The 27,014-nt window shown below is 35.5% G+C and overlaps 1 protein-coding gene across 3 annotated transcripts in view; it reads right to left on the bottom strand.

Moving 5' to 3' along the window:
* Positions 1–27,014, bottom strand: part of ABCA6 (ATP binding cassette subfamily A member 6) — a 54,343-nt gene that overhangs the window by 10,900 nt on the left and 16,429 nt on the right. For 2 of the 3 annotated variants that reach the window (XM_012747408.3, XM_012747407.3), the window contains 17 exons: positions 26,402–26,460; positions 25,181–25,291; positions 24,614–24,789; positions 24,284–24,403; positions 23,892–24,030; positions 23,237–23,327; positions 21,870–22,009; positions 18,360–18,476; positions 16,962–17,145; positions 16,401–16,567; positions 14,168–14,301; positions 12,733–12,870; positions 10,149–10,256; positions 9,154–9,327; positions 8,816–8,929; positions 1,923–2,042; positions 285–362 (listed from right to left, as the gene is read on the bottom strand). In XM_012747408.3, the coding sequence (XP_012602862.1) occupies positions 285–362; positions 1,923–2,042; positions 8,816–8,929; positions 9,154–9,327; positions 10,149–10,256; positions 12,733–12,870; positions 14,168–14,301; positions 16,401–16,567; positions 16,962–17,145; positions 18,360–18,476; positions 21,870–22,009; positions 23,237–23,327; positions 23,892–24,030; positions 24,284–24,403; positions 24,614–24,789; positions 25,181–25,291; positions 26,402–26,460 (2,170 nt within the window). The remainder of the gene's footprint in view (positions 1–284; positions 363–1,922; positions 2,043–8,815; positions 8,930–9,153; positions 9,328–10,148; positions 10,257–12,732; positions 12,871–14,167; positions 14,302–16,400; positions 16,568–16,961; positions 17,146–18,359; positions 18,477–21,869; positions 22,010–23,236; positions 23,328–23,891; positions 24,031–24,283; positions 24,404–24,613; positions 24,790–25,180; positions 25,292–26,401; positions 26,461–27,014) is intronic. The other variant, XM_012747409.3, reaches the window with a different exon arrangement.

Below are 27,014 nucleotides of genomic sequence, written 5' to 3' on the forward strand. Positions count from 1 at the left end.
TATATTGCATCTGTATTTTTATAAGCTCTCTCAAATTTAGAGGAGCAGTAAAGAGGATAAACAAATAAAAAAATTAATTTCATATTAAATTGTGGACCTATATAGTCCATTCTACATGCAAAAAGTTAACGCTAGGGTTTAAAATCATGTCCAAATGTAATTGCTTTACCTAAAACTGTATTAAAAACACTTTCAAAGTTGGCATATTTTAGATAAGATCAAATAGTTCTAGGAAATGATAGCCATCCAAAAGAATATGTGGTGAGGTAGAAAGACCTTCTTACTATCAGACAGACTAGAAGATCGGCTTCACTCAGGTCAAAGTTTAGTTCTTCAAATTTTCTGTAATGCTGAATGGCTCTCTGAAAAGACAAAAAAAAATGGCTAAATGAAAATTCATCAGCTTTATGACTTGTACTTAAATAATATAATATTTCACAGATTGATGTTTCCATCTTTAAACTCAATTCTTCTGTGTGTGGTGACAAAGTAATTCCCTATGGAGAAGGAAGGGAGCCTCCTTACTGTCTCTCAAGGAGCAGGCAAACTATGTTTGTTCCTCTTTTCCAATACTTTTTAAATTTTATTAGTATTTTGGTTTTAACATTTGTTGAAAGTCTACTGAAAGCACAGCAGAGAGAGGTGCTGGCACTGATAGGATTTCTAGTGGTTGATGATATTTGTCTTCAGTGCACCACACAAGCCTTTTCAGGGTCCCTTCTTACCCCAGGGGTGACTGTTTTCCCATCATGATAATGAGTCCCATCATGTTATTCTTTCTTCATCAATCAATTTATTCAGGAAGTAATTCATGCCTCCTAAATAATACATGACAGATCTAGATGTACATATTTCACCTGGCAAGCCTACTTATATTTTAGGAGGAAAATGCTTTAAGCAAAGAAATGAGTTTCCAACTAAGAATTCCAGGCATTGTTCAGCCAATGAAAAAGTATTTTTGCATATGGAAGGCTTTCCTAATTCCCCAACAACACAGGAGATTAGGGAAGACCTCCCTACTTTCTTTAAAGCCATTTCATCCAGGATGGTGCAGGGCCCCAGAAAGCGTGTTCTCCACTGAATTATCTTGCCCTAGCTTCATTATATAGTTTTCTCCACTTGAATCACATTTGGTTTCTTTTAATGCCTCCCAGTCTTTCCTGCTTTAATGCCTTTGTTTCCCTCTGCAGAACATGCTTACCTCCTGCCTCACTCTCCCACTAATTAAATCTTGTTCATCCTTTAGGAATTATTTAAACATCAGTTCCCCAGAGGAATTCTCTGACTTTCTAGAGCACATGGGCTATGTTCTGTATATTTTTCCTTGGCACTTTGCTCTTATTCTTTGTAAGATTTAAGCTTTTTGCATTGATGTGATTGATGTAGGTGTGTTTTTGTCTCCACTAAGCTCTGTGAAAGATAGGACTGTGCTATCTTATTCATCAGGTGTCTCTGATTACTAGCACAGTGACTAACACAGAATGGTGTTTAATATATTTTTTGAGTGATTGAAAGGTATCATATGAGTTTATCCTCACAGTGGATAATGAATATCCATCGAAATAGATAACTTTGTTTCTTTCAATCTGGCAGAAGATTGGAATAGCATTTGAAGATGCCTGTACTTTGCAAAGCACATAGGATGTAACTTAACAGCTTTATTGAGGTTTTTTTTCATGCCACAAAATTCTCCCATTTTAAGAGTACAACTCAAAGACATTTAGTAAGTTTACAGAGCTTTGCAAGCATCACCACAATTCAACTTTAGAATATTTTCATCATCTCAAAAAAATCCTTCATGCCCATTTTTGCTGTCACTGTCCATTCCCACTAAGCTACTTTCTATGTCTCTATAGCTCTTGGCAAAGCCCTTTACTAGGCTACATATTCGACATTAACGACACAGTTGTAACATTTCTTACCTCTTCTATAAAGGTTATAAATCCAAACAAGGTAAATGAAGGAACTAATAGCATGCTGGTAATTATGATAATTAGGGCAAAATGATTGATTATAATGATGATAAGCATGATGGTAGAGACCTATAAAACAAGTCCAAATAATTGCATCAGACATATTCAGCCCATTGATATTTGGGAAAACATTTAAGATGTAGGTATTCTCATCTCATATATTAATACCATAATTTTTCCATGTGCAGATATAACCTATGACCACCATAGTTTCTCCTTTCAGAGAGAGAAGTGAGGTGTTTTTGTTAATAAGAACATATACAATCTTTTTAGTTCTCCAACATAAAATTCTTAATACATAATGACTGGAGATTAAGGTGAAAGCTAAAAATGATCAGACTTCCTGATAGTGCGTTATTAAGTTCAATCCAAGACAAAAGGATAAGAAGAGAAATTGCCTTTCTATAACTAAAGTAACAATATTGCTAATGTATAAAACCCTATATAAATTGAAAGTTACATGGCAGTTATACAAAAACAAATAATCCATATTGCTATATAGACTCTCACTTAGACTACTATGAAGTTTTCTCATTGTTCTGTCTGCTCCATTTTTTCTCTATTCCAAAGAAATGATTTTTCTGAGATTGTGCATTTTCATTGTATTGGGCTCGTTTTAATTTACTGGCAAAGGAGGGGAAGGAATAAAGAAAACGTTTTATTTTTCTGGGTTTTTTAATTTATGTATTTATTTCTTTATTTTAATTTCAGAATATTATGGGGGTGGAAATGTTTAGGTCCCCAAACAACAAATGTTGGCATAGATGTGGAGAGATAAGAACACTCAAGCACTGCTGGTAGGCCTATAAACCATTTTTCTGTTTTTAAGGATCAATTTGATGTGCTGTTGAATTTGGTTTGCTAATATTTTATTGAGGACTTTTGCATATATATTCATAATGGATATTGGTCTGTAGTTTTCTTTTTTTGTTGTTTGTTTTCCTTGCTTTGGTATCAAGGTGAAACTGGCTTCACAGAATGAGTGGGAAGGATGCCCTCCTTTTCAATGTTATGGAATAATTTCTGCAGTATTGATGCCAGCTCTTCTTTGTAGGTCTGGTAAAATTCGACTGTGACTCCATCTGATCTGAGGCTTTTTTTGTTATTGTTGGAAGATATCTTTATTACTACTTTGATCTTGCTGTTTGTTATTGATCTATTTAAGGGTTGTATTTCCTCCTGATTGAGTCTTGAGAGGTTATGTGTTTCCAAGAATTTGTCTATTTCCTCTATGTTTTCTAATTTATGTGCATAGAGATTTTCATAGTGTTTACAGGTGATATTTTCTATTTCTGTGGTATCAGTTATAATATCTCCTTTTTCATTTTCGATTGAGCTTAGTTAGGTCCTTTCTCTTCTATTCCTGGTTAATCTAGCAAGAGGTTTTATCAATTTTATTTATGTTTTCAAAAAACTCGATGTAATCATCAGGGAAATGTAAATGAAAACCAAAACGAGAGACCTCCTCACCCCTTTTAGAATGGCTTTGATTAAAAAATTCAAGAACAACAGATGCTATCAGGGATGCAGAGAGAAAGAAATGCTTATACACTGTTGGTGGGACTGAAAATTAGCACAACCTCTATGGAAAACAGTATGGAGATACCTCAAAAAACTAAAAGTAGATCTACCACTTGTTCTAGCAATCCCACTACTGGGCATCTAAAGGAAAAGAAGTCATTTTATTGAAAAGACACCTTCACTCAAATTTTTATTGCAACACAATTCACAGTTGCAAAGATGTGGAATCAACCCAAGTGTCCATAAATTCACAATTGAATTAATAAAATATGGTATATGGATACCATCGAGTACTACTCAGCCATAAAAAGGATGAGTTAATGCCCTTTGCAACAATTTGGATGGAACTGGAGACCATTATCCTATGTGAAACATCTAGAGAATAGAAAACCACATGCACTCGCTATTAAGTTGGAACTAACCAATGAGCACACACATGCACAGAGAAAGATAGAACTTAGTGGAAATCAAGCAGTTGGGGGGAAGAGGAGATGGGTGAAATCTACTTAATGGGCACAATGAACACAATTTGGGTTACAGGCACACTTATAGCCATGACTCAAGCATTACAGAAGTGATCCATGTAAGCAAAAATGTTTTTGCCCCCTAATATTTTGAAATTTTAAAAAAGAATCAATTTATCAGTCAAGTATGTATTGAGCACTATATTAAATCTTTGCTGGATCTTATTAATATACTAATTATAATAAAAATAGGATCAAAATTGCTAAATACACTAAATGCCAGGTATTAAGAACTTAGCATGATTATTTACTTTAACCCTCACAACTCTATGATGTAGCTACTGTTGTTATCTTTTCCTTTACATATGATAAATCTAGGGTTCAGATATGATCAATAATATTCTCAAGACCACAGTCAGGAAGTGACAAAACTGGAACTTCAAACTCTGTGTGTATGAGCCCTAAGTCTTTATGTATTAGCTTTATGCCCAAGTCTTTATTAAAAACAACTCGGAATAGAAGCAAATAATTGATAATGAAGTATTCAGTAAGAGTACAGTATGCATTTTAGGTGGAAATTCCAAAGTACTTTTCTCACTTTACAACCTCCATAAACTATATACCAACGTATTACACAATTATCCACAAATACATATTTCTCTCTTCTTGGTTTCCAATATGTCACCCTTTTCTATTTTTTATCCTATCTCCTCATTTCTTAATAATTCTAAGTCCTTTAGTCCACTTAGCTAACATCTCTTAATCTACCAGGCCTCCAAGTTTTTACTATTTTTTTCTTCCTCTCTCATCTACTGGAACAAGAGAGTATTCTAAACTTTGAGAGCATCACAGGATACTCTAGGGCTCAGTGTGCTAAGATGTGCTGCTAGACCTCTACAACTCAGCATAATAGGCTGAAAAGATGCTCCCTTATCAGACAGGGGTCTAGAATATCCATGAAGCACTACACCCCTAAGGGCATGGGAGTCCATTGGAATATAGAAACAAATTAATTGCAACTGTGTCTTCACTCAGCAAAGGAGAGGCATTGCCTACACTGTCCTTCCAAATGTATCCCAGATACAAAAGGACAACTGCAGTGATGATCAACATATAATGCATTCTGACATATGATCCTGTGAGAAATAAAAAATTACCTCAGACCAAAGACTAGCATGGTTTAAGTTCATACCGTGTTTCCCCGGTATATGTTAAGTTCATACCATGTTTCCCCAGTAAATAAGACAGGGTCTTATATTTATTTTTCCTCAAGAAGACACCCTAGGGCTTATTTTCAGGGGATGTGTTATTTTTTTTTAAGTATAGTACAACAATCTACATTTATTCAAATATAGTTAATTTGTCTTCTTCTGGAACATCGTCATAACTCTCCAAACCCTGAATTCCATCCTGAATTTCTTGCGACTCTATTTCCTTTAGAACCATTGGCCCCAATCTCTCATGTTGAGATATAGAGCTCTCATGGGGCAGATGAGAAGGGCTGCTCGTCTTCTTTATCGCTCTGTGACAAAATGCATGGGTTGCGCAGATACACTGTGTAGCCACGCCCATCCCTAGGTCTTATTTTGGGGGTAGGGTTTATATTGCACAAATGCTTAGAAATCCTGCTAGGGCTTATTTTATGGATAGGTCTTATTTTCAGGAAACACGGTACTAGCTGCATGATGAAAGATAAATTATAGGCCAGGCCTGGTGGCTCATGCCTGTAATCCTAGCACTTTGGGTGGCCGAGGCAGGAGGATCACTTGAGCTCAGGAGTTCAAGACCAGCCTCAGCAAGAGCAAGAGCCTGTCTCTACTAAAAATAGAAAGAAATTAGCCAGACAACTAAAAATAGAAAAACTAGCCAGGCGTGTTGGCACACACCTGGAGTTTCAGCTACTTGGGAGGCTGAGGCAGGAGGATGTCTTGAGCCCAAGAGTTTGAGGTTGCTATGATCTAGGCTGATGCCATGGTATTCTAGCCCAGGCAACATAGCAAGACTCTGTTTCAAAAAAGAAAGAAAGAAAGAAAGAAAGAAAGAAAGAAAGAAAGAAAGAAAGAAAGAAAGAAAGAAAGAAAGAAAGAAAGAAAGAAAGAAAGAAAGAAATTTTTACAACCTATACCCTCAATACATAGTTATAATGAAATTATAAGTTATTTGTATCAGGTAAAATGCAAAGTTTGGTGCAAATTGCTTGTGGTCTTTGTGAAGATGTTTAATTTTGAAATCTTTTATCCTACTGAGATAAAAATGTGTTGATCAGCAAAAGTTTTGAATAAGTTTTACATATTACCAACTATGGTACTGTCTCATATTTTTTGATATGAGAAATAAACAAGCTCTGAGACCTCAAGTTTATTCCTGAGTCTGACACTAATTTTTGTGTGACCTTGAGCAAGTTACTTAATTTTTTTCCCTCTATATAATTGGATAAACTCTACTACATGAACTTGAAATTCTTTCCTGTCTGACATTCCATCATTCCATAGATATATAGATTCCTTTCAATGATATAAAAAATGAAATAAGTACACTGAAATATATAAATATAAGAAAAGCAAAGGGAAAATAATCAGAAATTATAAATACATATTATACTATAACGCTATGCTGTAATTTTATTTTCACATTTTGAACAGAGTCTTTATTTTACAAAATGTACTTTGCCTATGTAATATTGTCTTGCTTTATTTCAATCCATAACAACTCAAGTGGAATTGGCAACAAAGGAAAAAAGGTGTTCAATCATATGTAGATATGTTTTGATTTTAAAAATACAGTGTTTCAGAGTGTCATGTTTGATTTTCTGCTGTGATCCTTATTTGAGAGAGTTTATTCAAATCACAGTAAGAACACCTTCATCATCACATCAGTCCAATGTGATGGACTAATGTAGAAGGTGTTCTACATTATTATGAATTTCTTTAGAAAAAACAAAGTCAAATTTCTTTCTTTATTCATCTGCTGTATATGTAAGAGGAATTTATAACATGATAATGCAGATGCTGATCTGTCTTCTACTATGTTTCAAGTAAGTTTGCTCTCATTGGTCTCTCATACCTTATATCACAAAGGGAAAATGGTCCCTGTTCTCTAATCCAAGAGATTAAACCTATTGTTCTGGAAGACTCTGGTGTATCAAGATCTGGAAGGTTTATCATATTCTGTGGAACTGATGCATAGATTTGAACTCCTAGAACGTAGCTGAGAAAATCCTGCCCACAATGTTTTCCAACCCACAGTATCACTACAGAGACTGCACTCATGAGGAAATCATCCCTGCTCAGCTTCTCCACTGAGAGCTGAAAGACAGGGGCCTGAGGTACAGTTTCACCATTGACTTTGAAAGCTCCCTCATCTGAGAGATCACCAACTACATACAAACCTGGATAAATTGTAAGTATAAGGTAAACCAGAAGCTGATTTTTTGACTGACACATGGCAAAACTGTGTCCATCTAGATATGCATTTGTCCTAGTCTGGAATGCTTTCTGTGTAAGGAGAGTCAGCACAAAGAGAGGAAGAAGCCACAAATAAAAAGGAACCATGTTCCAAGCAGTGAGTTACTTCGGACTGAAGAACGATTAGCTGAAAGGGCATCTCTGAGGTCACTCACTGGGGCATCCCCCGGGGCCACTCAGGCTGGAAGTCACAGACCTGTCCACAGCCATTAACCCTGACATTTCTTGACTTCATTCAGAATTGAAACTATGGGCAAACATAAAGAATGGATGTGAATTCTTTGTCCATCTTTGCTAGACATATATAAGAATTCTAGCTAGAGAAAACAGCAAGAAAGAGTGTCAGTAAGACTCTCTTCTACTGCCATCTCATCTGCATATCCAGCTTCTGGGATTACACTGGACAATGGCAGTAAGTCTGTTGACTGAACACAAAAGCTTCCATGGAAAGTATGAACGGAAAGACCTTTGGTGCACCAAATCCTCACGACTGCCTCAAAGATAGTTTTTCCAAGTCAGGTAACTCTGTAGTTCTTTCTGTAGCTTCTGTCCTTGGATTGGATTGTGCCAATGACAGTGAGATAGTAATAGACACTATTTGCTGAATACAAAGAAGTGTAACCAGAGAAGTCAAGTGAGAGTACTGTCTGCTAAGAAGGAACAACAGTTCCCTGTTGCCCAAAAGAGTCTAAGACTAATTTCTGACACAAGTCAGTGGGTGGTATCAGTTGTATTTTCTTACAGGCAATCTTTGGTTGGGTTCCTTTCATGGTTTCAGGACTTCCATTCCAAGAGTTGGGAGCTGCTTTCAAGACAGACATCCAACCACGGGTTGAGGATCTCAGTTAAAAGATGCTTATGGTGCAGGATGCAAGGCACTCTGGGTCTCTAAGAGTTTTTGTATACATTTCCAGCCAAGTTTTCCATAATCTTGGATAAGCTCTTTACTTTCATATGTATTTACTAATAAGTGATCTGGCGTAAGTATAAAACATCATCAGTATCTAAAACTATTAGTAGCTAAGGTTAAGAGAGACCTTCTTGAAGAATGTAGAAATGGATTGTACCATCAACAGTTATGAAGCCAATTTTTGTTCTAGTGTTTCCAGGGAGCCATGTATTCTGAAGGATACATAAAATCAAGAGCATATTTTGAACTTCAGGTTTTCTGGGATGTTTTCTATAAATTCTGTTCAAAGGACTGTACCTGGGTTCTTCAGGGAGATTATTGATTCGGTAATAGAGTTACACTTCCTTCTACTTTCTTTGGTGTGATTTAAAAATATGATTAATTTTACTCACTTCTCAAGGCAAAATGATTATATTTAACATTACATTGAAAGTTTAAAAAATAACTCAATTTCTCTATTTGTATGTAGGTATGTGTACTTACGAAATAGAAGCAAAATGACCAAAGGCCACTGTTTTTTCTCCTTTTGCGAAAAATAAATGATATCACATATGTGAAGAAGACAAGAGAAGCTGCAAAACCAGGTGTAATTATAACCTGAAGATAATACAAATAATATCATAGTCAAAAAATGAATTATCTGAGGGAAAAATTAAATGACAAATATTTTAAAATATTTTATTACACTTGCACTTTGAATGCTTTTTGTTTTGGTTTATGACAAAATAAAAAATGAAAATATCTTGACTACATAAAATAACAGTGTTAAAATTTATTATTAGTTACTTTATAAAATTTGGCATATGTACTGTGTTACTCACCAAGGCCAACACAATTCGACCTGTAGTATAAATATTCGCCATGTTGTGTATGTAGATAATAAAATACATTAAAAGGAGAATTAAAGTGAAGAAGTTAATATCCACCAGTGCCTGCCCACACCAGTAAGCAGAGGTATAGAGACCAGAAATCCATAGCTGGGACTTAGCTTTCTTCTGATGAGAAAACATAGGATATACATAGATTTGATTAAAATGCAAATCTAAAAAACACATTGGAAGAATTTTTTAAGGTAGCTATAATCTAGTCTTCTAATATTCTTAAAAATAATTATACATATGCTATTTAGGAATCTGGGATCTATAAAGCCAGTTCTATTGTTTTAAAGGTGGCCATTTAAAAAAAAGTATATTATTTTGTTTGATAGATTTGTTTGCTAAACCATTTTAACTCATGAATAATAAATAGAAAAGTAGGCCTCATAGTGATCAAGGCATTAAGCTCCTTCAAAGGAAATGTTATCTTATGATCTGAAGGACATAATAAATTTTCCTTTGTTTAAACATCTTCTTGGAGAGTTACTGGCTCAGACTTGTGAAGGCTGAATCCAAAGTTAACTGTTTTATCTGGATAATGGGCACAATCAAATAAAAATATTACACAGAATTTTAATTTCCACAGTGGAAAAGGAATTCAAGTCATAAATTTGGTCTTCAGTTTCAACATCAAGTACTTCTTCCTTGTAATTAACTAATAATGTAGTCAAAAGATTTATAATGCCTTCCTTTTGAAGGTCTAGACTAATTTGAGTCTCTTAAAAATCATTGTACTTTTTCCTGTAACTTTGAAGTAAAAAGAATTTTGCATTTTTAGAAGTAAATTTTCTGACTTGCTAGAAATGATGCTTAACTACATTATCTACATTAAACATATATTTAAATGTTTTCTCAGAGGAAAACATTTTGAACACATAGCATTCAAAATACAATTATTGAACTTCTTGAAGTTTTCTTTAATTATCCCCCATTTCCCTTACTTTGTAATCACTGATGCTGCTCATGGCGATGTAAGGAGATGTGCTGCATAAAATAAAATATAAGAACGTAGAAGCTTCTGGCAGCCCAGCCCAGAGTGATACAGAGCTCTGCAAATATTGAAAGTACTTTAGTGAATGTTTTCTAACTGAAACAAATACTAATAACCATAAAGAATGTGCTTTTTGAAATATTAAAAAATCAAAGTATAGGTGTAGTTCATCAACATCTATGCACAGAGGTGGGAGGGAAAATATTTCTGATCATTTAACATCAGGCTTCAACTCAAAGAACACAGAGAAGTCAAAAATAATTTAGGATCTACTTCTGGATATATATCCAAAAGCACTGAAAGTAGGGGTCTCAAAGAGATATCGCACATTCATGTTCACAGCAACATTACTCACAATAGCCAAGAGGTGGAAGCAACCCAAATGTCCAAATGAATGGATAAACAAAATACGGTGTGTGTATATGTGTGTGTGTATAAACATTCGCATACATATACATACAACAGAGTATTATTTAGTCTTAAATACGAAGGAAATCCTGTCATAGGCTACAAAGTGGATGAGCCTGGAAAACATGCTAAATGAAATAAACCAGTGAAGACAAATATTACGATTCCATATACATGAGGTATCTATAGTAGTCAAATTAATAGAAACAGAAAGTAGGATGATGGTTTCCAGGAGTTGTGGGGAGTAGGAAATGGGAAGTTGTTTAATAGGTATAGAATTTCAGTTCTGCAAGATGAAGTTTTAGAGATCCATTTCACTACAATGTGAATACACTTAATACTACTGAATTCCACACTTAAAATGTTATAGTGGTCAATTTTATATTATGTTTTTTCACCACAGTAAAAAATAATAATAATTCAGGAATTATGACAGTCAGTGAATAGATAATTCAGACCTGAGCAGCATATCTTTCTCAGCAAAACTACAGGTGGATGTGTGAAGAGTTGGGTGAATGTGTTCTGAAGTGCAGAACTAAAAAGAAAGCTTGATGCTGCTGAACCCGTCTTCAGGGAGAAGAACTTTAAATCACTACCCCTCAATCAGTGTCTGCCTGAGCCTGGGCCTGCACCCAAGCGGCGTACAAGATAGTCTCCTGGATATAATTACAGGACAGCAGCATAAACCGGTCTCAAAATAATTCTGCAATTCTTAAAGCTTATTTAAGGCTTTAAAAGCTACATCGATAAATTCCAATTTTTCACCAGGTGGAAAAATGCATTACTGTCACCACAGGAATGAAAGAGGAAAGGTATGTGCCACAAAGGGTGGAGAGCGGGGTGTGCCTAAAAGAGTAGCCATGGGCCATTTTTATCCTGAGCAAACAGGCAATGGCCCAGGGAACTAATGAACCAAGAGGGAGTAACAATTGTCCCTTCCTGCTACCACGCTGGGTCCCACTTTCTAGGGATTCTCTTCAGACACAGCTACATTGAACGATCCTGTTCTCACCCTGCTCATGTGGTTGGTCAGTCACCCTTCAACTCACAGATGTATATGTCCACCACTGACCCTCAAGTGCTCTCTACTTCACCCACGTTTTCCCTATTGCCTGCAGAAAATCTGCACTTGCATGTATTCCTAGCACCCCTGGTGTAGTGGAGCCAAAGCTGAATTCCACACCTTTGTCATAAAATGAGCTTCCCTTTTGATGGATCCATGTCTAATCCTGCTTATTGCTCTTTCAAACTTCTGTTGTGAAACTGTTGGAGTCACTTTTGAGAGTTCCCTCTTGGTATAAATCAGGGTCTAGCCAGAGAACCATAACTACCATAAGTACTTAGGAAGGAACTCATCATGAAATGGTTAGTGGATGGTGATCATGCAACAAGGATGATGGAGTGGGAAGCCATTGTTGCTTCTGGGCTGGAGGGACAAAGGAAGGAGGTGATATGACTGGAGCCCGATGAGGGGGGGTTGCGTGCTCTCCCGTCTCCCACCACTGCTTTATAGTGTCTAAATTGGTTAAAGCCAGACTTGTAAACAGCTGACACAGAATCCTGCAAATACAGCCTGTGTGTATTAGACACCCATGCAATGTGGGCACCTACTATAGGTAGGTGAAGGAATGAATCAGACAGTATGTCACCCCAGAACTGAAAGATTCTCCTTCCTATTAGTCAATCTACTATCCCTTTAGTCAAAGGAGGGTCCACTGACAAATTACATATGTTATAATAGATTGATAAGATTCTAAGACAGGGTTACACATGCTCCTGATTTCCAATTCAGTGTTTTCTCTCTTCTTTCTCTCTCTCCCCCGCCCCCTCTTTTTCTCACATACACATCTGCAATCAAGTATGTAGAATTTTCAAAACACTCCCTAGGAGACTATGACAAAATATTCAAAAGTATTCCCCCATGATAATTCTCTGATAATACTTTATAATAACTTAGCAAGAAAAAAAATTCTATTTTATTTGATATAACCCCCTTAAAATGTTAGGACAAAATAATAATCTTCAGGACTAACAATCAATTATGAATATGTAAAGGCTTAAGAGAGAAAACATAGGCTACTTGTCAAATTCTTAATTGTTTAAGAGTCAGTAAATGCAATACTTACAAGAGGATGTGGGCTTCTCTCAATTCGAATATATTGTGTATGATTAAACATTCGAAGTAGACCATTGCTGATAATATTCATAAGAATAGGAAAACAGTGCAATCTCTTGGTATTGCACACAACTGAAAATCTATAATTCTTAAACAAATAAAAACAAAACAAATAGTTAATTCTAAATCCTTAAGGAACAAAGGCAAGTTATATATATATATATATTCCTAATAGTGCCATATTCTTGCTGTGTCCATCTTTGAGTTAACTGGCTTTCTGAGCTCTAGCTTCCTCATCTGTAAAAGGGGATACTAAATGAGTTGTTATATTGTTTAAATGAGATTACATACATGTAGATTAGGCCCTAGCACAAAGATAGCATTCACTCAATATGGATTTTCATTAGTATTACTAATTTTTAGGTAATTTTGTCCCCATCTTTCGATACGGAAATTTTGGTTACTGAAGTTTAAAAAGTCTCCCTGTCAAGGAGACACTGTCCGTTTACAGTGGGCAAGCAGAGGAACCCTGATCTTCTGGATAGGAGGTAAGGTTGGAGTTCCATAAAATATTCATGGTTACACCGCCCAGGAAGCATTTTCACACTTTCTGAGGCAATGTTCACATACTTTACATTTATGAAAATGTTCATGCATTCATCAAGAGGTTCAACAATGTTTAAATATTACCAATCATTCATTTAGTAAATCTGTTAGATAAATAACAACAAAAAAGCAGCTACCAAAGTAGTTGTTCAAAGCTGGCACAAAGGGATTACATCTTTTATAGTATATTTAGTTAGTTTAGGTAGAATTTAATTCAATGAAACATCTTCAAAGACTTTTGTTTTTATTTCCCTTGTGGAAAGAAATGAAGAGGTAGCTTCATTTTAATTTGGCCCCTTGTTTTTACTGTAATGCAAATATAACTCGAGAGTTTTTAGGATTAAGATGTATTTTCAATAGTTTTGTTCCTAGGTGAATCTCCATGGCTTGCACTCTTTTACCCAATCTGAAATTTGCTAAGATAGCAGACTGATAATACTTTTCTCTCAGAGATTTCATGTAGTTATATAGTATTTAATGTATGCTCTTAATATATATAAAAACACCATTCAGATAGCTGTTTAATAGGATTCCTTGAATTCATAATTATACTGGCTGGTGATTATAAGCTATAATATTTTCGTTAAGTTTGAACAATACAATTAAATTTGGCTTCTTTTGAATGTAAAAATTGTCTATTAAATGATTCAAAGTTAAGATAGAACATGTTTTACAAAAACTTATGAAAACATCACAGCTTATTAAATAATAACCCACAATGGTTTTCTGAGTCAAATTGCTATATACTAGTTTTGACTTTCTGCAGTTTATAAAACAATTGAAAAGGTAGGATTTTCTTATTGATTTTTGGTCATGAAAGCAAAAATAAGCAAACATACCTTTTGTTTCCCAGAAACTATGATAGCTCCATTGTATGAAAGACCATCAGTGCCATTTCTGTTTTTAAAGTCATCTACTTCCAAAAGTATACTTTGATGCTTCAGTGACTGTATAAAATCTTCAATATTTGATTCTAGTGTAACATCAATAACAAAATACCATATAAAATAAAATACGTGTCAAACTTTTCAAATAAACCTCATACATAAAGTCAATATTTATAGCATACTTTGTGAAGGCATATTTCTTTGGGCATCACAATAACATTGGCCCATGCAAGAGAAATCACTCTACCATCTTCTATTTAGCAAATCTTATGCTATAGTCAATTAGCTTGATAAATCTGTTTAATGTAATTTACTGTGTGATCATAAAAACAAGATAATTCTATTCATGACTTTTGGTAAACAAATACATTAGAACTGAATAATCCGTGGAGATACAATAATTTTATAAGGAGTACTTCATATTGTCCACACTAAAATGGGCAATGATAACAAACTTCCCTCTCCCTAGTCCTCCAAATAATAGAAAAGTAAATAAATGTGCCTGTATAACAATAAATGTATTTTACTTTATTTTACTATTTACATATATAGCATGTGTATATATTGCATAAATATATTTTTTCTTAGGAAATGGAAAATGGAAATGGTGCTATCATCAGATCAGAGTGTTTGATATGTCCCTAAAGAAGGAAGTAGATGAAATTATTTGACAGACAAATAAGAGCTGAGAAAAATTCACAGCCCGGAGCACACAGGAGCAAACAACTGAAGGTAAAACCAGTTTCTAGGACATCTAAACTCAGAGTGAGTGGATGGGAGATGTTCACAAATTGGGCAACTACACCGGGAACAAGATGAGCAGTCAGACCTCTCCCCAGGGTCCACTCAGAGCAGGCAGCAGCTGCAGTTGCTACCAGTGTAAGAGTCCTGTATTCACTTACTAAGAGACATGATCTGAGAACAGCAGGACAGGAACTGAAGTAATTACAGATAACAATTAGGGTACGATGGAATGAGTAAAAAGAAAAAAAAGGCTCTTTTTTTCCTTCTTATTTAGCCTTTGAAATAGGACTTCATATTGGGGACCCTCAGAATGGGCTCTGGGATTGGAAAATAGGGCCAAACCTGATTCCCCTCCAAGTGAAACATACACAGAGAAAATAAGCTTTCCATGTACCCTGGGGCAGCCACAGACTCCACCTCCACAGTCCCTTGAGGTGGGGTACCATATGGTCACCTGGGCAAATGGGGATTCTCACATTAAAAGATAAACATGTTACCAATGATCATTGGATTTTGAGTAAAGAGGAACAAGATGTCACAGAAGCCCCAAACTAAAATCACAAAATATCTAACAACTGAGTACAAAAAAGAAAAAATAAATATGCTAACACAAGTATGCTGCCTTCAGAGTGACTGAAGAGGAGAAGACATACATGATTTACCTTTCATACAAGCTGATAGGTAAACAATTCTAGATCTTAAATGTACAATTAGCAAGACTATAAGTTTTACAGTAGTGGAGAGGACAAAAATTTACTTTCCAAAGCCCAAATGGAAAGCAAGAATTATGAGAAACAAAAACGAAAAGACCATCTTTGCTTAAAGAGAATACATTACAACCCTGAGTCACAAATACATGTGAAAATCAGAATAAGTAAAGGAACTCATCAAGAAAGGATTCTTACTCTGATTTTTTTTTTTTAACATCTAAGGTAGCAACATAAAAGCTTCTTCTTTAAAATTATTTAGCAGTTAGAAAAAAACCAATTACCCATCACTTGGGATAACAAGACAAGGGATCTTTTTGCGTCTTATTGTATTTCATGGAGGGGAATAGGGTGCAGATATGCCACCTTTGCATAGCAATCAGTGTGTCTCATATTTCTGGTAGAGGTTAGGCTGCTATAACAAAATAGAGTGGTTCAGCCTATATAGAAGCTTATTACTCTCACATGTAATAGCTTAGGACAGTAAGGTGGACAGGCAGCTCTACTCTCCTAGGTTGTATAATGACCCAGGTTCCTTCTCTCTTGTCCCTATCATCCTTATTATCTCCAAAATCAGAGGAAATATGCACAGTTGCTCATATGTTGTTTTCTATGAATGAAATTTAATTATACATTTCTTCTCTTATAATTTGCTTCGACCCCTCCCCCCCCAACGTGCTAATAAACAGTAAAAATAATTTATTTCTGGATTTAAATTTTGATTTTCTTTTCACCTGTGTTATTGATGATCAATAGGCTGGTACGGGGTTCCTGGGGAAGTTGTCCAGGAGAGAGGAAATATAATCCTGTTTTAAACTCCCAATCAATCTTTTGATTAAACATAGCATGAAGTACATTGTCCATAATCATAGGTGACAATGCAATTCCAAGTACCAATAGTCTAAACAAAGAAAAATGACCACATGAATCTGTAGCAATTTTGTTTATTTAGCCAGACATTTCACAAATATTTAAAGTGACAAATCTACTTTATGCCAACCATGATTCTAAGTGCCAAAATTCTGAAAGTCATGCCTTAGCATGCTACACAGTACCAAAAGGCACTACTATATAAACATCAGGTTATCAAACTATGAAAACTAAACACACCTGCATGTATAAGCATAATTAAGTACTAACATACAGGTATCCCCACTTTCAGTAAAATCATTTGCAGCATTTATCCATCCCCTAGCAGAAATGTTGAGTATTATGTTCTGGTTTTAAATTTTCTTCTGGTTTGTACCTCTTCTGAAACTCATTATCTAACAAAACCATAGTACTCTGATACTTACAGTGCCAAAAACACTTTTCTTCCACGTTTTAACTTTAAGAAACGGAGCCGTGCTATTGCAAAGACTTGCATTCTCCAGAGGCCCATGCCACTCACAGTCTTCAGCATTTCAGAGAGGGAAGAGTGAGCTGGCTCCATTTCATTTAGGCTTGCTGAGTCTCCTGTCATTTCCACTTGTTCAAAATCTATACACACATACATTATTAATGCCATCCTGGGGTAATATTAAAAACTGTTTTACATTTGGTTTTATTTTTATAACCAATTTTATAACTAATTTATAACCAATTAAACCAAAGGGATTGTTTAGACATTTTTCAATATTTATTAATTTTATGCTTCACCACTACTTTCTATATTTTCCTTCTATAGTTAAGTTTTACAATTGCCAATGGTGATGCATATAAAGGTAAAACTCTTTAAATAAGAAAAAAAATGTTTTAGAATGTTGATGGTTACAATGCAAACAATATAAGAAACATACAACAATGTTCATATTCTATAAACCCATTGAGAAAACATACTGAATTCACATCAAAATAAGAATTCACAAAAAAGGGTGATCTCATTACTCTTAGTCTTTAAAAACGGCAAAGAAAGTCCCACATGTAATAAAACTCTGAGGGATTTCAAGAAATCTCCATACGAATAGCCAATTACTACCTAAATGTCTACTACTACTAAAGTATCAATAATTTAGCAGTGTAGGGGAAATATCACCAGCTCTGAAACTATCAGATTTGTATGTGAATCCTATACATGTGACTTATCATGGTGTGATTGGGGACTATCATTTAACTGCTCTTAGGTCTGATTTTCATATCTGTAAAATAGTGCCAATTATACCTGTTGAAAAGGTTATTGTAGGGAGATAATGTTGAAGGCATATATCAATGTATATCCTCACATTAATCAAAGTGTCTGGCATGGGAGGAGCTCTATAAATGACAGTTCTTATTATTAACCATTAAAATACACAAGAGCTGATATGAAGAATTCTCCCTGTTAGGAACTTAGTGGAATTGTGTATACGTGTAATATTTACAAGCTCTGAGCAGATTTTTTTATGTAAAAAAAAATCTGCTCAGAGCTCACGTCCCAGATTAGGAGCCTTTCACAGACTAAAAGTATCCAAGAAGCGGTGAGTATTGGGTATAGGAGAAAACTGCTGAAATAGGAGATAGTTTCCAAAGAGAAATTTGGTGGACTCCATGAAGGGCTCTATGTTCAGTCCTAGTAAGGATGTTAAGAAACAATGACAGCCTGTCTCAATAAGCAGAGCCAAATTTGGAATGGATCACATTTCTTAGTGTGAATCATGCATAAGAAATTATAAGTACTAAATTGGCAAGTGATCATTTGGAAATTGATTTTTTATGAATTATACAGATGGCTTTACCTTGTTCAATACTTGACTTTCCTTCCAGTTTCATGAAGACTTCATTCAGAGTTGACATAGAAACATCATAACCCATCACTCCCTGGGCAGAATACTTATCTAGAGCACTGAAAAGATCTAAGCCAAAAGATAGGAATAGATATTTTGAAAAACTACATCAATAATTAAACCTACTAAATTAATACTTATTTAAAAGATGATGCAGAATATCGTTTGGAAAATCATGTCTTTGGAATATCACGGTAGTCCAAAACAAAATTGCATTAGAATGCTCTCATTCTTTTTAATAACTCTGTCAGATCTCTCCCTCTGTCCTCAAACTATCTGTTCTTCATCTTCTATTCTTAGCTTATGAACTTCATATAGGCTTTTCTGAGGAAATATGAGCAATCAGAAGGACTATCATCTCCTCACCTCCACACTACAAGTCCACACATTTCTCTACCCATATTCTGGGTTTTCCTTCTGTATGGGTCTTTCAGTGGTTTCTCAATGCCTTTAATATGACAATCAAAGTCAATAACACAACCTCTGAGGCTCCATAAGAGCCACTCTCCATCTATTCATACAACTCTACCAATCCTGACTTTCCATTCCACCCCCTCACTCACTGCCCTGCAGACAACCCTTTTCCCCTCTACTCAGAAGGCTTGTGACCATTTTCTTCTCGTGGCCTTCAGTGACCACTTTTTATAAACCCCATTCTGACACCTGTCATCACTCTAACTCATGTGGCCTTGTTTATTATTTTTTTGAACAATTTTATTTTGTGTATCCACTTTTCCCTATCCTATTAAATGTAGGTAGGCTCTATGAGGGTGGGAATTCATACGCCTTAGTTAATGCTGTATTTCTAGCACCTGGAGCAGTGCCTTTTGTATAACAGGTCCCCAATATACATTTATTGGGTAACTATCCCAGGAGGCAATTTGGATAAGGACACAAGTTTGTAGAAGACTCTCTCATCATGCTGCTTTCTACACTGGGTGGAACAATAAGCCAATGATGTTACTGAAAGGAATTAGATGGATGAGACTGTAGCAAGCACTGTGTTTCCCTATGGCCTGCACATGTTAGGCAGAGCACATGGAGTCCCATGTCCTGGAATTGACACACACATGCCTTGAGACTAACAGAGGCCTTGAGTCTGCGTAAAGAGGCTACCATGAGCCAGGATGCCAACACTAGAGACTCTGACTAAGTGACGTATTACAGTGGTGATACCAACATATAACTCCTTATCTTTCTCTGACCAAAAAAGAAAGTGAGCCAGCTATACCTCATGGGGTCTTAGTCCAAGAACAGAATAATGCAGTATAGTCCACCAATCTGAGAACACTGTCTTTCATGCTACCACAAGGACATAGAGAGCTGCCATATTTGGAGGTGGGGCTAAAATCAGAATTACTGAGTATTTGCCTAATGAGACTAAATCATCCAAAAGACCTTATTTAGTTTAGGCTTATAGGGAATTAAACTTTTAATAAGATAAATATCTAAACAAAAAGGATGTCATTTAAATCAGAAGAGACTGAAATACATTTCCTTATTTGTAAAATAGAGAAAATTATACCACCCACCTCACAGAACAGTTGTGAGGACTAAATGAGTTGATATATATGAAACCATTAGAACAGTGCCTACCATATAGTAAGCATTGTATAAGAATTAGTGATACTGAGGATTACTTATCAAATGATAAGTTGGTATTGCTATCAACTTATCAAATGATTCGTAGCAACCATTTGTTGGTATTGCTACCCTTCTGGCTGGGAAACTATGTTGAACACTTTTGTAGAATAAATAGGTTATGTTTTTCTCTGCAAAATAATACATGCACGATTGAATTAAAATAGAGTAATCCCTCCTTATCAATGGTTTTGCGTTCCACAGTTTCAGTTAGCCCCAGTTAACTGTGGTCCAAAATTATTAAATGGAAAGTTATAGAAATAACAATTTGGAAATTTTCAATTGGGTGTCCTTCTGAATAGTGAAATCTTGCACTATCTCACTCATTCCTGACCAGGATGTGAATCAACTCCTTGTCCAGCAGGCCCATGCTGTCTATATGCACTACCCACCTATAGTCACCTAGTAGCCATCTTGGTGATGGTTATCAGATCAACTGTCAAGATATTGCAATGCTTGTGTTCAAATAACTCTTATTTTACTTAATAGTGGCCTCCAAAGGGCAAGAGTAGTAATACTGGCAATTTGGATATGCTAAGGCAAACCTGTAAAGTGTTTCTTTTAAGTAAAACAGTGAAAGTTATTGACTTAATAAGGACAGAAAAAAATTGTATGCTGAGATTTCTAAGATCTCCAGTGAGAATGAATCTTCTATGTGTGAAACTGTGAAGAAGGCAAAGTTGTGCTGGTTTTGCTGTTGCACTTCAAACTGCAAACGTTACAGCCACAGTTCATGGTAAGTACTTAGTTAAAATGGAAAAGGCATTAAATCTGGGGGTAGAAGACGTGAACAGAAACGTGTTCTGACTGACGGCAGTTGAGCTCATTACTATCTAGTTTCAGCCATAAGCTGAGGGTCTTGGAACCATGTATCTCCCATGGATAAGAGGGGACTGTTGTACAGAAACAAACCTGGGCCAGGCGTGGTGGCTCACGCCTGTAATCCTAGCACTCTGGGAGGCCAAGGTGGGTGGATTGCTCGAGCTCAGGAGTTCAAAACCAGCCTGAGCAAGAGTCAGACCCTGTCTCTACTATAAATAGAAATAAATTAATTGGCCAACTAATATATACAGAAGAAATTAGCTGGGCATGGTGGCGGATGCCTGTAGTCCCACCTACTCAGGAGGCTGAGGCAGTAGGATCACTTGAGCCCAGAAGTTTGAGGTTGCTGTGAGCTAGGCTGGCGACACCGTACTCACTCTAGCCTGGGCAACAAAGTGAGACTTTGTCTCAAAAAAAAAAGAAAGAAAAGAAACAAACCTGTAGCAGAAACCTTGATGCCCCACCAACATGTTTTCTGCACTCACTTACACACAATACATCTACTTATTAAAAAGACCAGCCTGAGGTCCTTTTTCTGGCCTTGGAAGTATGCTAAGCTCATATTCAGAGTGATTCTGAAGGGTCAGAAAGTTAATGCTTCTGGAAGAACCCCTTACCCAAGGATGACGGATAGGGAGCAACAAGTACTCCAGCTTCTTCACCCCTCCAATGACATAACTCTGAGCCCACTTATTTACCTAGTCATATATTTTTCCCCCAGTGGCCTTACACCTCAATTGCCTACCACAGTAACCTGCTCCATACCGCAAACTTCCCTGGCTTCCTTCCTTCCCTCTCTCATGTCCCCATTATCTGCTGGTGCTTACAGGGATCAACCACCAAATAAATTAATTGCACTCAAACCCTCATCTCAAGCTCTGCTTCTCAGGTGACCAAACCTAAGACAAAAATCCAAATTCATTAGACAACGTAAATTATAAATAATAATGTGAACATTTGTTCCCAAATTTCATTCCATTGTAATCATATTTAAATTACCTGGAAATTTACTTGTCCTTTCCAAAGGCAAAGTATACACAAGGTTTTCTTCATTTTGTGTTTTTAATTTAGCACCAGGGATGTGATGATTAATGAAGGATGTTATTTGTTCTGGATCACATGTTTCATTCCTATGCAAACTAACATTTAAAAGAGAAGACAAGTCATTTGCATTTTCTAAACTGCTACCACACACCAAAAAAAGAGCTTTTTACTGAATATCTAGTCATTGATAGTCATTGAGCACTACTTTACTGGGCTTTGTGGAACAAACAAAATTAGTCAATAATAACATTAATAATAATCCATCAATTTAAAAATCGTATGGTTTATACAGAGAAGATGAATAAACTCAGAACTACAAATATAATAACAAATACATAATGTACTTGAAGCTATATACCAAGTATGAAGATAAACAAAGGGAGGCGAGAACATGAGGCAGAAGAGACTTCTTAGAGAAAATTATACCAGATCACGTAGCTATCAGAAATCAGTAGCTAATAGGGAAATTTGGCCCATATCCATGTTTTATTTGGCTATAGAGTTTATTTTCTAAAATTTTTTAGCCTGGATATACACTTTCTTGTTAGGCACAGTTATCACCACTCTTCGCCCCCCAATTTATTGCTGGTTCACACTGGCTTCTGAAAATTATTTGCCTTTGTGCCCTATGAAAGAACAAAAATCTATTACAGAATTATATGGATTGGCCGAGGAAAGTGGAGAATGGGAAGAAATTAGAGGTTTAGGCTGCACAGAGCAGCTCCCTGGAAAAATGGTACATGAAGTAGTCCTTCTGTGAACAATAAGTCTTGATTTATAATGTTGAAATGTTGCCCACTATTAACATTAAGAAAGATATGAGGGGCCGGGCACGGTGGCTCACGCCTGTAATCCTAGCACTCTGGGAGGCCGAGGCGGGCGGATTGCTCGAGGTCAGGAGTTCGAAACCAGCCTTAGCGAGACCCTGTCTCTACTAAAAATAGAAAGAAATTAATTGACCAACTAAAAGTATATATATATATATATACAAAAAATTAGCAAGGCATGGTGGTGCATGCCTGTAGTCCCAGCTACTCGGGAGGCTGAGGCAGGAGGATCGCTTGAGCCCAGGAGTTTGAGGTTGCTGTGAGCTAGGCTGATGCCACAGCACTCACTCTAGCCTGGGCAACAAAAGTGAGACTCTGTCTCAAAAAAAAAAAAAAGAAAAGAAAAGAAAGATATGAGGAGGCAGAAACATCAGAAAAGTATTGATTAATCCAGTATGGTAGAGGCAGAAATCCAGTATTCTTTCATGATTGTCCACCCTTTTGATATCCCAGTATTGAAAATACACATATCCACTCTATTCCCAAAGTCTTTACCTTAAATTATATCCAAGACCCCATTTTCTCTTCAGAAAGATAGAAGAGCCTGCACACTTCAATTTTCCATTGGACATGATCACTTTCCTATCTGATTAAACAGAAGCAAGAGAGAAAAGATATTGGGAGTCATTCCTTCCCACTCTAGAAAATAAATGTGAGGAGCCGAAGCTCAGAATTCCAAAAGACAAGTGTCCTACGAGGCATAAACTATATCCACTGTGCACTTTAAAATTTGAAACACACATTAATATGCATTTAAAATAAGTCCATGAACACTAGTCTATGTCAGTACCCTCCAGTATTTCCTGGAGAAAAAAAAAACCCCACACTAATTTTGTGGTTCTACTCAGATGCTAAACAATGAGTGACTATTTTTCAACCAAATATATGTTAAAGATTTGAATGTTTAAACTAACTGATAGCTGACCTGAAAAAAGTAATCACAATTTTTCATTAGTGTTCATAACCTAGCAAATGTACCACCAGGGAGGAATTCCACCGTGGAATTCAACTCCTGTCATCCACCCCCCAAGACTGCTATGGAATGTCAGTACACCAAGGTAATGAAAACAGGGCTCTTACCCTGGAATAAACATCACTTCTAAATTTCCCGAGTTCTCTATGGTAATACTGAGGCAAAACCAACGATTACCAGCCAGGATGTCAGCCTCGTCAATGAACTGGGTGCTGAAGAGGATGACATGATCTGCTCTACGTTCCTTCAGGAGGCTCCACACTTGATGCTTTGAAAAGGGATCCAGTCCAGTAGTTGGTTCATCTAAGAGCAAAACCTACAGAGAATAAAGATACATAACATATGTCTCTCTTTCATGTTAACTGTTTTCCACATGATAGCATGAAAAACAATTTAAAAAGTAGTAACTATCCAACCATTTGTCTCCAAGTTGCTTATATTTATAATTAAACATAGCAGGCTCTCTCTTGATACATTACAATGAAAGCTCTACCACTTTTAGCAGAAAAAGAGCTTGATGTTTGGGGGATATTCAATCTGCTTTCCTCCCCATGCATAATCTCACTTACTTGAGGATCTCCTAAAATAGCAATCCCAAAGGTCAGCTTTCTTTTCTGTCCTTCACTTAAATGTCCAGCAAGGTTATTTTGAATATTTTGCATGTCTAATTCCAACAAAATTCGTTGTACCTATATGAGAAAATAGACAAAGCTTAAAATCCAAAGCGATTCATATTGTGCAATTTTAACTGCCCATTAATTCAGTAGACATTGTTTATGGGACCTCCTTGCCTAAATGTTAATCATAACAGGGCTGATAAACCACTGAAGGGAACTCTGTGGTCATGATTTAACTTGGTAAATGGTTGGCAGTTCAGTTAACCCAAGCAGGCCCATTACCTCTTGTTCCACTTCCTGTGGATGAATCCCTTTTATTTTAGCAAACAGGTTGAGGTTTTCCTTCACAGTGAGCATGTCAAATTGAATATTGAGTTGAGGACAAATACCAGTGATCTTTCTGATTTCCTCCAAGTCTTGCATTTCACAGAGATTTTTATTATAGATAGTAACTGATCCTAAGAATAGAAGTTAAAAATAACTTAATGTTGGCAAGACAATATATTTTATTAACATTCAGGGATCTTATTTAAGAAAATATTGGCACATATTCACAAATATCTGAAGTGCTGACTTCATAATTAATTAACAACTACTAGTTATTATTGACATAAATACATGCTTATAGTAGTGCACATTTCCCCATAAATACTATACAATGTAATAAAGATAATTATTTTTATAAAAATTAGATAAATACAAAATATATTCAAAATCATAGAGTTCCAGGAAACAACTTTCAATAAACATTATTTCTCTTAAACCATCAAATTTAAAATGAAAGAGGCATACATATGATCTCATTCTATTATAAGATATTTTGTGTTGGAGAAATTTCTTTATGCTCACCTTCTGTTGGAACACTTAATCCATTAAGGATGTTTAACAGTGAAGATTTGCCAGCTCCACTGTGGCCCAGAATTGCTGTGATTTGACCTTCATATATGTCAAATAGCAAACCTTTTTTAGAATAAAATATTAAAATTATAAATGGGAGGGCATTAGATAGGATTTTTTCCAAAACATAGAACAAGACTACTTAGTGGTGTGTTTCTCTTCATAAATACCTTAAAATACACAATATTCAATATTTTCCTAATTGCCAAAATAATACATTGCAGAACTATAATAATTAAAATAATACATTACTGGTGCAGGACACAGTGACTAATGGAATAGAAGTCTAATATGGACCAAAGTAAAGATAAAAATAAAGTTTAATAGAATGATTTTTCAAATTCATTAAAAAGATGAATTATTTGGTAAATGATATTGGGACAATTTAACAAGTACATTAACAAATTCTATGTTTATTGTTTTTAAATGGAAAGTATACAGTGTTTTCAAGGGTGAGAGGGACATGATGCTGGTTATCACAGAATTGACCCATATTAACTGGAAAAATAAAACATAAGCCTCAGTTTTCCTCACCCACAAAGAGAGATATTAAAATGTTTTTCATAGGATTAAATGAAACAAATGCTTATAAATTACTTAGCATGGTTGTCAGCCAGCACACACAAAGCCCTCAATGAACTTTAAGTGTTTATTGCTATTTTTGTTATTTATGTTAATTACATCTTGCTTGGGGAGTATGAATTTTTATAATCTTAGAGGGAAAGATTTGAAATATGAATCAAGAATCTTGAAAATATGGTTTCTTTGAATAATTTGGCTTCTAGAAATTTATATTTAGGAAATATTATAATTAATGACATTTATAAAGATTGAACAAGAATGTACATTCTGGTGTTTTTTACGGTAGTGAATAATTGGAAACAAACTGAATTTCACATACTGGTATGTTACTTAAGTTAATCATGGTATCCATACAATGGGTTGTTATTTAGCTGCTGAAAAATTGTAAATTTATAGATTCACGAAATACCTGGAAGAATTGTACAATAAGTTCTTAATCATGATTAATCTCTGGGTGATAGAGTTAGATTATCTGTGTATTCTTTTTGTTGTTGTTGTTTTGCTTATCTATATTTTCAAATTTTCCATATTGAATTATTTTCATTTTCTGTAATAAATAAGTCAATTAAAAAGTGAAATGTTTTTCTTTACCTTTCAATGCTTCCACTTTTCCAGGCCTTCCTTTATATTCTTTTTTAACATTTCTGATTCTGAAATAATAAAAGAGGTGCTGACTTACCCAACACAATCGTAAAAATAGCGCAGGTTGTGAATAACCCTAGTCATAGTGATAGATGGAGCCAATCACTTTACGTGAAATGAGTTGGCAGAACCAGTTTATTCAGAAAGACAAAGACTTATTTTCAATTAATCATTCTCTCCTGAGATAGAAAATAAAAGAATCTCTCTAGAAAGTTAAAATTAAATTATTTAGCATTTTGCCTAGAAAAGTAGAATGCTCTGTAATTATCCTCACTTTCTTCCTTTAGTGTTAGGGAATTTAGTTCTTTTCCCTACTCAATTAGGATAAGATCAGTCCATTCAGCTGCAGTCTTCATCCATCATCTCCTGTCCCTCCAACTCTTGTTCATTAATAAGACCTTCTGTGCTCTGCATCTGCTTTCATGTCCTCTCTGAACTCTAACTCTGCTTTAAATACAATCGAATTTCTGTCCCCTTATTTTTATAAAATTCTCAAAATAAAAGTGTAAACTTGCCATTTTCCCTTCCTTCCCTTTCCTTCCTCTTCAACTGTACTTTGATT

The sequence above is a fragment of the Microcebus murinus genome, chromosome 18, assembly GCF_040939455.1.
Source record: "Microcebus murinus isolate Inina chromosome 18, M.murinus_Inina_mat1.0, whole genome shotgun sequence".
NCBI lineage: Eukaryota > Metazoa > Chordata > Mammalia > Primates > Cheirogaleidae > Microcebus > Microcebus murinus.